At 45.4% G+C, this 12115-nt stretch overlaps 1 protein-coding gene across 1 annotated transcript in view; it reads right to left on the bottom strand.

Moving 5' to 3' along the window:
* Window positions 1-12115, bottom strand: part of PSAT1 (phosphoserine aminotransferase 1) — a 97891-nt gene that overhangs the window by 22857 nt on the left and 62919 nt on the right. The window contains exon 6 of the mRNA XM_086961338.1: window positions 8793-8962. Coding sequence (XP_086817464.1) covers window positions 8793-8962 — 170 coding nt within the window. The remainder of the gene's footprint in view (window positions 1-8792; window positions 8963-12115) is intronic.

Below are 12115 nucleotides of genomic sequence, written 5' to 3' on the forward strand. Positions count from 1 at the left end.
AAAAGGGTTTTTTTCTTCTCAATTTCCGACATCCTGGAAGGTAGTAACATTCCTGAAGAGAATCTGGAAGATTCTGAAGAAAATCTGAGGCTCTGAGGTTCCTTCAGGAAGGTTCTAAGTGGTGAGGCACTTCTGGTTGGCTGAGGCCAAAGTTTGGTCTCTTTTACACAAAGAGGGTGATATGCTACAAAAGGAAATGAGGCCTAGGCCTTTTTCCATTGTCTTTTGTACCTACAGCTATGGTATTTTTGTTACCGAGACTCCCATTCCGACGACGGGGAATGATACAAAGCATGGGAATCTATGAAAGTTCCAATACTGGGGTAATCAATTTTACAATTTGAAAAAAATCTGTAGCACACAAAGCTTTCATCTTGCAGACTCAAGTTCTAGGATACTCTTAATATTTCACTCTATTACAAATTACTTTGTTGTGTAGTTTGAGTGGATGCTTTGCAATAGAAAATAGAGCATGTGCAAAGACCTACCATATTTTGCTGAGGATATGACAATTTCCATGAACTGGATGGGACATAACATTTCTACACTGGCAGAGGCTTTCACTTTCCACAAAAGCCAGCATTTTGTCTTGGAAAGAGGAGGGTTTATGCCAAAATCAAGCAAGGTAGAAGCTGGAGGTGACTTTTTTTTAAATTCAGCACTCTTGTAGGGTGGATGTTTACCGTAGATGATGCTTGCCCTCTCCACAGCCCTTGGAGTCGCAATCATTTTTTGCTGCTTGAATTCTTCAGAACGGTTAAAACCACAATAGGCCCATGTAGCTGCTTCAGAATTACCTCATCTTCTCCGAAACTTTGTGAAATTCTATGAGGAGTATTTAAACGACTAATTGTGTACCACTCCAAAAAACATTATCCACTGCATAAAAAGGAGTGCTCAATTACTTTAGATCAGTCTTAAAGGGGGTTTGCCTCTGAACTATAGACAAGTTATTTTGTTCAGGACAGAAACCCTCACCCACCCTTAGGTGGCATGCTTCACCATAAGGTCTCTCTTCACACCAGGCCCAGAGGTTGCTGGTGTTGGCTAGAAGAAATGTGTTACTTACCTGTAACTGCAGTTATCCAGTATTGGTATCTTTCATAGATTCACATGCCTGAATCATTCCCCGTCGTCGGGGTGGGAGTCCCCGGTATATAAAAAGAGTAATGTCATAAAGACATATACATAGCAATAGGCCAGAGGCCTCTCATTAGTAACATATCCATGTCCTTTTGAAAAAAGGACCAAACTTTGGCCAAGAGCCAATCAGATATCACCACCCTCTAGAACCTTCCTGGAAGGAGCCCTAGTCCCTCATTTTTTCTTAAGCACAGTGCTAAGTAGTATCTACTGAGATAGCCAAGGTGAGCCCTTCCAGGGGAGGTGGGTGGGTTGCATGTAAATCTATGAAATATACCAATACTGGATAACTGCAGTTCCAGGTAAGCAACACATTTCTTATCCAGTATTATGGGTATCTTTCATAGATTCACATGCCTGAGTAGCAAGCAATAACCAGCACATTTTGTATGGTACAACATGTAAAATCACACGATATAAGAATACCATTTGTGAAATATAACTAGTACCAAAAAAAAAATAAGAGAAATGTGCAAGTAGGAAGGTGGGCTGAAGAAAGAAGGCTCACCTCTAGTGAAATAGGATGACGGAGCACAGCTTGACCCACTGCTGCATATTTCATAAGTTCAGAATCCAAGCAGTAGTGCCTGGTGAACGTATGTGGTGTCTTCCACGTCGCCGCTCTGCATATGTCGATAATGGGCACTCCTGCAAAGAGCGCCGTTGAAGTGGAGACAGCTCTGGTTGAATGAGCTCGAACTTTAGAATGCAGAGGATGACCTGCTTGTTGATGGCAGAAAGTAATGGCTGCAGAGATCCAACGAGAAATGCTCTGCTTAGTCAAAGGAAGACCCTTTCTGGGCCTGCTGAAGGCGAAAAAAAGTTGGTTGGATTTCCGAAACTGTTCTGTGAATGTAGAACTTCAGACAACGTTTGAGGTCTAAAGAGTGGAGAGACCTCTCTGCTGCGGAAAGTGGATTTGGGAAGAAAGTCCGCAAGACTATAGGTTCATTCAGGTGAAAATTAGATGGAACCTTTGGGATGAATTTAGGGTTGGTCCGTAGGATAACTCTGTCCTGTTTGAATTGCAAGAAAGGATCCTGAATAAGAAGGCTTGCAGCTCACTTACACGCCTTGCTGATGTGAGCGCTAGCAAGAGAGCGGTTTTCCAAGACAGGTATTTGATGTCGGCTCTGTGTATTGGCTCAAAGGGATGTTTCATCCGTTGAGCAAGTACAATGTTTAATTGCCAGGTGGGTGGTAAAGCTCGCACCGGAGGGAATGTCCTGAACAGGTCTTTTAAAAATTGCTTAACCAGTCTGTCGGACCAGAGGGAAGTTCCAGATGACGAACGCCTGAAGCGAGATATTGCCGCCAGGTGGACCTTAATAGAAGCATGGGCCAAATGGAGCAGGAAAGGTAGAATTTGTGCAGGTGTTGATGAAAAGGTGTATCTTATTTGCTTTACACCATACACAGAACCTTTTCCACTTTAGAGAGGACGTCTTGTTGGTACTGTCCGCCCGAGCCCGGGCTAAGACTGCCCTGCATTCTTGAGGAATGTCTAGGTGTAGAAACTCTCTGAACTCAGGAGCCAAGCCACAATCTGAGAGATGCTGGATCCGGATGCTGGACTTGCCCGTGGTTCATTGTAAGGAGAGTCGGGCAAGGCTTGAATAGAATTGGCGGTTCCAGCGACAGGAGATGAAGCTCTGTAAACCAGTGTTGGCGCGGCCACGCTGGTGCTATTAAGATCAGGGTGCAATGCTCTGCCTTTAGTTCCGGAGGACCCTGGGAATCAGGGGAAATGGAGGAAATGCGTACGCAAAGATGTTGCACCATCCGATCGAAAATGCATTCCCCAGTGATCCCTTCTGGGGATGCCAGCTTGCGTAATGTTGGCATTTTGCTTTGTGCTGTGTCGCAAACAGATCCAGATGAGGCCTGCCCCATCGGGCGAATACAGAGCTGAGAAGTCGATGATCCAGCTCCCACTCGTGGCACACAGAACGTTGCCTGCTCAGAGAGTCCGCCAGGACATTGTCTGTCCCTGGGACGTACTCCGCCCGAAGGGAAATGTGCTGAAGAAGCCATTTCCAAATTTTTTGAGATTCTTGAGACGACAGAGTGCCCCCTTGTTTGTTCAGATAGTGCATTGTGGTGGTGTTCTGTTCTCACAAGCACTGGGGAATCTCTGATCCTGGGCAGGAACGATTTTAATGCCAGGTAAACTGCCCTTAACTCTAGGAGGTTTATGTGCAGTTTGCTTCTCTGCCAGGGACCACTGCCCGTTGATTTGAATGTCCTGAAGGAACGCCCTCCAACGTTCCAAAGACGCATCTGTAGTTATCACGTGGCGAGATTGGAAGTATGAACGAAAGGCCCCGCCGTAGAATTTGTGGATGAAGCCACCAGCTCAGAGCCTGGACCATGGTAGGAGTTATCCGGATGACGTCGTCTAAGGATCCCCTGCATTGAATCCCCTGAGCTGATAGAGCCTCCTGAAGTGGACGCATACGAAGGCGGCAGTGTGGGACCAATAGAATGTTCGAGGCCATCATCCCTAACAAGGACTTGTACAGGCACAGGGTGATGGACTTTTTGGATTGAATCCGGGCGGCCAAGGTCCTTCGTTTCACTTGACGTTCCTGTGAAGAAAAAGCCTTTCCTCTGAGCTGTCCTAGATACTGCTCAGAGAAAGTGAGACACTGGGACGGATTTTTCCTCGTTGAGAGTAAGGCCCAAACCATTGAAGAGCTGAAGACAGGCGTTGGAGGACTTGGTCACGCCTGCAAAAGTAGGCGCCTTGACGAGCCAGTCGTCTAAGTACGGGAAGACCTGGTGATGTTGATGGCGGAGGTATGCTGCTAATGGATATAGACATTTGGTAAAAATGCGTGGTGCCGACTTTAGGCCGAAAGGCAATACTCGAAACTGGTAGTGCTTGCCCGCCACCTCGAACCTGAGAAATTGTTTGTGGTTCCTGTGGATTGGTATATGAAAATATGCATCTTGAAGGTCTAAAGACACCATAAAGTCGTTCTCATTGAGGAGTTGCAACACCTCCTGGATGGACACCAGACAGAATTACTGTTTTTTTGAGGTATTGGTTGAGGTTTCTCAAGTCCAATATAGGTCTCCACTTTTTCTCCTTCTTTCGAATTAGGAAGAATCTGGAGTGGATTCCCTTGCCTTTCTGATTCCGGGGGACTCTATCGCTCCTTTTTTGAGCATGAGGGAGAGTTCCAATTGCAGCAGTTGCAGATTTTTGTGCCGCATTGGGATTGGCGGTTTTTGAGGAGGAGTTTCCACAAATTCTAGAGAGTGTCCGAATTGAACAAGTTGGAGGACCCACCGATCCGTTATGTCGCCAATTGTGAAGGAAGGATGAAATTATCCCACCGACTTTGCAAGGTGGAGAAAAACTGGAGACCTGTGGCAGAGAGAAGTCATTGCCTTCTGCCTGTGTCCTTCTTTCCCCCTCGTCTGCGAAAGGAAGACTTGTTGTAGGAAGACTGGTTTTGCTGCTGCCTTTGCTGGTACTGGGGTTTGTATGGTTGGCTTGGGTCGTACGTGGATTTGTAGCCCTGAAAGGTGCCTCTAGTGGACTGCCCTCTTCCTCTGGAGCCCACGAAAGGAAGGATTCTTGTATTGGAGTACCTAGAGCTCTTGCGGTATCAGTATCTTTCTTGATACCCTGTAGCATTTCATCGATGTGTTGTCCAAAAAGAAGCTGACAGTCATACGGCATGCCCAATACCTTGGTCTGAATTTCAGGCCAGAAAGATGTTGCCTTAAGCCAACCATGGCGCCTCAGGACTGCAGCTCCTGCCAGCTGCCGGAACCCCGCAGATGCGATATCCATCGCCACATCAATCATCTCCGAAGCGGAACGTTCGCCTTCAAGGAGAATCTTCTTCGCCTCTTCTTTCTGCTCCTCTTGAAGCGAATCCAAGTATGTAGCGATATCTGCCCACATTTGACGGTTGTAACGTCTAAACGGTGCTTAAGAGTTTGCTGCACGCGCCGTTAAAGCAGACATGGACGAAAACCTCTTCCCTATGTTGTCTAGCTTTCGACCCTCCATATCTTGCGGCGCAGCCAATGCAGCCGAAGGATATTTTGACCTGCCTTGCGCTGCCTAGGTATCACAGAATCCGGCTTTGGATGGCCAAGAAGGCAAGCTGGGGCTGTGTCAGGAGCTTTATATTTTTTATCCAGTCTGGGCAGCACTGGAGCCAGAGATGAAGGGTTTTGCATTATTTTTTCCCCTTGTTCCCAGATGTAATCAATGATGGGAATGGACCGTACCGCCTTTTGGAATGGCTCTTTAAAAATCATAAAGGAAGCAATCCTGTGGTGTTGCCGTTACTTTGAGTTTGAAGCGGAACGCCGCTCTCTCTAGGATGTTGTGGAATCCTCCAATGTCTTCAGGAGGTGAATCCGCTTGTGTCTGTACAGGGGATGCTGGACCTGGAATCACATACTCATCCCATTCGTCTTGTGTGTCCTGGAGCTCCCCTTCCTCACGTTGTTGCTCCTCTTCTTTGTCTTCCTCAACATAATACTGGATAACTGTTCACTCTTTACAAACACTGGAAATTTACAATTACCCGAAGGTGTCAGGGCGCTGGGGGTCGTCGGGAAGATTAAGCGAGCTGTTGCCCAGAGTCACAGGGTGCTGGGCTGATCTGCTGCCGGTGCTGGGGATTGAACAGTGAGCCCCCGGGTTCCGGAGTCAGTCGCCCTGGCTGCTGCGCCACACCTCTTCCACTTCAGCAAGGGAGTATTTCTTGGCGTGTTTACGATGTTCATTAGCATGTAGGGGCGGTTTGTGTGGATGAGGTAAGAAGAACGCAGCTTAAATTCTTAAGGAGAATAAGACTGCATCTTGGTGGACTGATCAGTAACTTTATTTTAATGTTTCAAAGGGATAGTTAAAACTGAGGGGGAGTGAAACGTCAACTCCACCCCCATTTAAACAGATCTAATACAATAATGTTTTGACACTGTATGCACCTTTTTTGTGCAATGAACACTTTATAGAGTCCTTCTGGGCTCCGTACTATTGCCATCACATTTGAAGTTCAATATCTTACCATAGCTCCAACTGATGCAATGGCAGGGCCTAAAATGTAATTCCTAAACAAGGACACCAAGATCAATCAGCAGGCAACTGGTGATGTAACCAGTCTTTAGAGCACTTAAGAGAAGTTTCCTAGAAAGTGTCTACGAGTTCAGGCATAGTGGTTCAAAACTTAAGGTGGCTCGGGCAAAACGCATTTGTGCCTCTTCCATGCTCGGTCCTCCTCACTACTGTCTTTGATGTCCCTCTTAAGTGTGTAAAGAGAGTCAATAAACTGGAATTCCAGTGTAAGGTACGTTCCCCCAACACTGGCTTCACCATAGAGGTACCTTCAAGAAAGAATGGGTAAAGGGCATAATAGAATGATCTAGGACTGAGAAAATACGCATAAAAGCTAGAAAAAGAATAAGAAAGCACCAGCTGACCTAGCTAGATGGGAAAATAGGATTAATGAACTGAGGAACCCAGTAAAAGAAGCATTGCAAAACTAATGATTGAGATAGAATATGTATATGACTCACGACTATCTATGCTTAGTGCAATACAACTGTAGGTAGAAAACAACCTTAAGTAACAACCGATAAACATGATCGGATATTTAGCTTGCAAAAAGATATGCTGAATATTCGGAATGTTTATTTCTCGGCTTAATGATAATATGACAATATTCTGATTTTTATGTCTGTATTTCCATTTACAAACTACAAATAAGAGTTGTATTAAGTTCTTGTTCCCCAAATCAACAAAATTGTCAAGAACAGTAGGTTCAATCTCCAACTCCTACGAAAGGTACTCTGTTTGTACTGGTGAACTTTAATAAAAAATACTTGTGGGAACCCTAATCAAATCTAAACTTGATAACAGCATCGCTCTGTTTGGTAGACATCTGAAGTTTCATGTAGCAGCACGACCACCTCATAGCGACCATCTTGTTTACAAAACATCATTTGTCCTTACAAAAAAAGACTCCATTTGGAGGTCAGTAAGTTAATTCACTTACACAAAACAATTAACAAGTACTGCTCGCCAGACCTTTGAGATCAGCTAATTCCGTGCTTCGGACAGTCAACCATTAAAATCCAAACACAATGGGACTTTAAAATTCTATGAGCTTGGTCCTAGATTGTGTGCAGCTCTTCCTCCTACTTTCAGAAAGAAATGTTCACCTTTCTCCTTTCTTAAACCCAAATAATCATGGCTTTTCTGTTAACTCTTCCCGCTTCCTTAGGCCCAGAAATCACTGCGTGAACAGCACCTGAACACATTCGGGTTTTCGTGCACAGTACAAATAAAATGAATAAATTAGCACACTTTCAGTAAACATATACCTGATCCTTCTTCAAGCAGCACGATCTTCCCGTTAAAACACTCAGGGGCCCCATTACGATGGCGGGCGGACACACCCTAACGGTAAACGGGACCGACCGCTAGAGGTGCGGCAGTCCCGCCAGGCCCATTAGGATGCAATCGCCACCCTGGCGGTCGCATCCTGCATATTTTACATTGTGGTGGGCGGTACTGTAAGCAGCACCCGCCGCAATGTAAAATATGCATGTTGTGCATTGGCATGTACAACGTGACAGGCACCACACGGTGCATGCCACCTTATGTAAGCCAATGAAGGGGGTACCATAGGTGGTACCCCCTAAGTACAGCCCCCCACCCCATCCAGGGGCCTGTAACGGGCCCCAAAGCATTTTCCGGAAGCCTTTCCATGGCAGCATCGCCGCCATGGAAAGGCCTTTTCAATGGCACATGATAATATGGCAGCGCATTGGCACCGCCACCATATTATCTACCTTTTCCACCCGGCCAGGAAAGGGATCGGCGAAAAGCGGAGGACGGTCTTTCCATCCGCCACAGTGCCCCCCGCCATACTGATATGGTGGGGCGTGTCACAGGGACATTAGGCAGGCGGATCGCCAATGCCGGCCAGGCGGTGGCGATCCGCCCGGAATCATAATAGGCTCCCAAATACGTCTGACCGAACTATGTAGTGGTTCCTGTAGAAAACATACAGCCCCCAACAATTTTAAAGTGTTCTAAAAAGCAATGTTGTCTCCACCATTCTAAAAACGCTAGCTTTCATTTAGGACTGATCTGCTTACAATAACTGAGTTTTAGAAACCTACCAAATAAAATAAAAAAAAGTAATAAATTGGGGGGTCACCTTTTTACAGTTCTACACACCACTAAGTCTGTGTGCGTACTAATGATGTGTTAAACCCAGCTCTGTGTAGACTTCAGATCAGCCAAAATGGGTGCGGCAACATTTCAGCTACTAATTGAGAGCAGGCCAGTGCTTGCATCTGCCCTTATTTCGGATGGTTTCATAAGCACTGTTGGCTTTCATTTCCATTGTACAATGCCATTGTACTGAAAGAGCTAAGGAAACGCACACGTGATATAAATAGGGAGTGTTTGCATCCATTTTACTGTTGCTACAATTGAATGTGCTCAAATACTTCATCCAAATGTAATGAAATGAGAATAGAGGGAGGAACAAAAAATTCAAAAACTAAAATTCAAAAACAAAAAACAAAACAAAAAAGAAATAAATAAAACAAAAAGGTACAGGAATGTTGATTTCATAAGCATGACTTTGCAAGAAGACCAGAATTACCTGAAACATGGAGGGGTGTTGTATAAGGAATTGTTCCCCATTTGAATTTTGTAGTCAAAGATGGTAGGGCACTCTTTCAGAGCAAATCCGAGCAAGTCTTCACGGACTATCACCACAGTGACGCCAGCACAGCCAATGTTCTTCTGCGCTCCAGCAAAAATGAGTCCAAACTATAAAAAACGAAATTATAAGTCAGTGAAAGTGGGTGTCATTTTAAGGCTGCAAAGCACTAGAGAACATATATTCACTCTGGGCTTTGGGGTGGTGAGAACATTGCCATCCCACCAGGCACCAAGGTCACGGGTGTGCACGCTGCATGGCAGGCTGATCCGAAATAAGAGCAGCCTGCAGAGATCTTGCTGGGTGTGGCATCTTTCGGGATATAATTACAATGGCATGGCAGCTCTCATGGTTAATGCACTTGATGGGGAGATGCCATTTGGACTCCTGATATAGTAGCATAGAGTGTTAATGTTCCTGCTACAAAGCACAACATGTGACATGTAGACCACAGATGAGTATTATATGCAGCTCGCTCAGTGGGATGTTGCTTTTGTCGCAGAGATCCTTTTGTTACTCAGAGTTTTTGAGTCTCAATCCTAAAATAGCATATTTGAGCTATAAAATGGCATCCAAGCACTGCATGCACATTGAAAGGCATTCGTTTAGAACCTTCCTGTTCTCTTCCCCCTCAAACTTTCGTTATTCTTCGGTTGCTAAAGAGGTTTCCTTTGGGTAGCAATTCAGTGTTATTAGAATTACCTTTTCCCTCCACCCCAAATGACAGGGTTACGTTTATGAGTAGGATTTACTAACACTTTGTACCAGGTTTGCATCACGTTAGTGATGCAAACTAGGTGCAAAGTGCTGCTTTGGGGTTTACTTTCCAGCACAAACCCTGAATTAGCGTTAACAGTAACCTTAAAGTAACACAAGTTAGCACTATGCAATACTTCACGTGAAGGAGGCATACTAAGGGTGGTACATAGACAGCCCCATGCACTCACCCACGGATTTTTGTTCCCAAACCCCATCTACTAACTTTGTTACAAAGAGATTGGCATAAAAGAAGAACGCCTCTTTGAGGTAGACGTAAAGTTAGAGAAAAGATGTATTTCCTCCAAACCTTTCCAACTTTGCACAGGTGCTGTATTGTACAGCGCAGCTAACAAGTGGTAAAGTATTAATCTTTGCTAAAGCATTACATTTTGAGCTAGGAAGGCACCCTTCCACTATAAAACCAAAGCTTGTCCTTATGCATACACCCTTGCACTATGATGCAGTCTACATTAGGATATGCAGCACTATTAAATAAATGTGAAAGAGATGCAAAGGAGAATGGAGGGCCACCGCTGGAGGGTGGTAGTGAGGGAATCCATGAAGATAGAGGTCAGTGGAGGTGCTAACGAATACTGTTACACTGGGCGCCATACATACTGAAAACGTGTTTGACAAAAACACAAGTTCTAGGTTATAATGTAACTCTTTCTAGTCAAATTGATAGCAAGACAAATCATCATAACATTTTATAGGTCTTTTTTCAGCTTCGGCCAACAGGTTGATCAGGGAGTAAACAGTATTCAATATGCCAGCATATTTTGTATTTTTCAATTTCATATATACTAAAAATGAAGACAAGAAACGAATATGCTACTTACCAGTCTGCATCTGTTCTTGGCATGTAGGGCTGCTGACATTCATATCTGTGCATAGATCGCCGCCTAGTGTTGGGTCCGGATGATTGCACATTGTTGTCCTGGAAGAGTCTTCGAAGTATCACGAGATAGGTGGCTCCTCCCCTGGACTACAGTGCGCATGGGCATCGACTCCATCCTCAGATTGTTTTTAGCCATTGTGGCCAAGATGGAGTGAAACCAAGTGAAAGATGACCATGCTAGAAGTATGTGTGAATTCTGCAACTGCTACAGGCGCCGGGGAGGAGGGTGGGCGATATGAATGTCAGCAGCCATACATGCCAAGAACAGATGCATACTGGTAAGTAGCATATTCGGTTCGAGGCATGTGGGCTGCTGAATTCATATCTGTGCATAGAATACATAGCAGTCCCTCCATCAACGGCGGCCGCCTGTGCCAGCTGCAGCAGTTTGGAACAGTGTTTTTAGAACAGCCTGCCCTACAGCTGCCTGCTGTTTGGAGTGCACATCAACACAATAATTCTTTGTAAATGTGTGTGTGGTAGACCATGCGGCTGCTCTACATATGTCTTCCAAAGGAATATTTCCAAGGAAAGCCATGGAGGCCCCCAACTTTCTGGTGGAGTGGGCCCTTGGTGGAATGGTGAGAGAACGCTTGGCTTTCAGATAGCAGATCTGAATACATTTAACGATCCACCTAGCTATACCAGCTTTGGAAATGGGGTTACCTTTGTGTTGTGGTGCAAAGGCAACAAAGAGTTGCTTAGTTTTCCTAAAATCCTTGGTCATATCGATGTAATACATCAGGGCCCTCTTGACGTCAAGGGTGTGGAGCATCCGCTCCGCCAATGACTCAGGATTTTGGAAGAAAACAGGCAATTCAAGAGTTTGGTTAATATGGAATTGAGACACAACCTTAGGAAGGAATTTAGGGTTAGTGCGAAGCACCACCCTGTTAGAATGAATTTGGATAAATGGCTCTTGGATAGTTAGTGCTTGGAGCTCACTAACTCGTCGCAGCGATGTAATTGCTATGAGGAAAGCCACTTTCCATGTCAAGAATTGAATCTCGCAGGAATGCAGTGGTTCAAAGGGAGGACCCATCAGCCGGGTGAGGACCACATTGAGGGACCACTCCGGAGCTGGTGGAGTCCGTGGAGGAATGACTCTGAGTCCCTCTAGAAAGGCCTTAATGGCAGGCACCCTGAAAAGTGAGAGGTGCTGCCTGTTCTGGAGATAAGCGGCCATTGCGGATAGATGTATGCGAATGGAAGCATAGGCCAGATTACATTTGTACAAATGGAAAAGATAACAAATGATGTTCTGAATAGATGCATCTAGCGGGTTAATGTTGTGGTCTGCACAATAAATGACAAACCGCTTCCATTTCGCCGCATAGCATGCTCTGGTGGTGGGCTTTCTTGCCTCCATGATAATGTCCATACAGTCAGGAGGTAAGTTGAGGTAGCCAAACTCTAAGACCTCAGGAGCCAGATCGCCAGGTTGAGCTGTTGCGGATCTGGATGCTGAATGTCGCCATGGCTCTGCATCAGAAGGCTGGGAGTGAGGCGCAGCCTCTGATGCGGTACCACGGACAGTTCCAGAAACGTGGTGTACCATGGCTGGCGAGCCCACGTTGGAGCAACCAGGATGAGAGTCATCGAGTGC

The sequence above is a fragment of the Lissotriton vulgaris genome, chromosome 3_1 (assembly GCF_964263255.1).
Source record: "Lissotriton vulgaris chromosome 3_1, aLisVul1.2, whole genome shotgun sequence".
Classification (NCBI taxonomy): Eukaryota; Metazoa; Chordata; class Amphibia; order Caudata; family Salamandridae; genus Lissotriton; species Lissotriton vulgaris.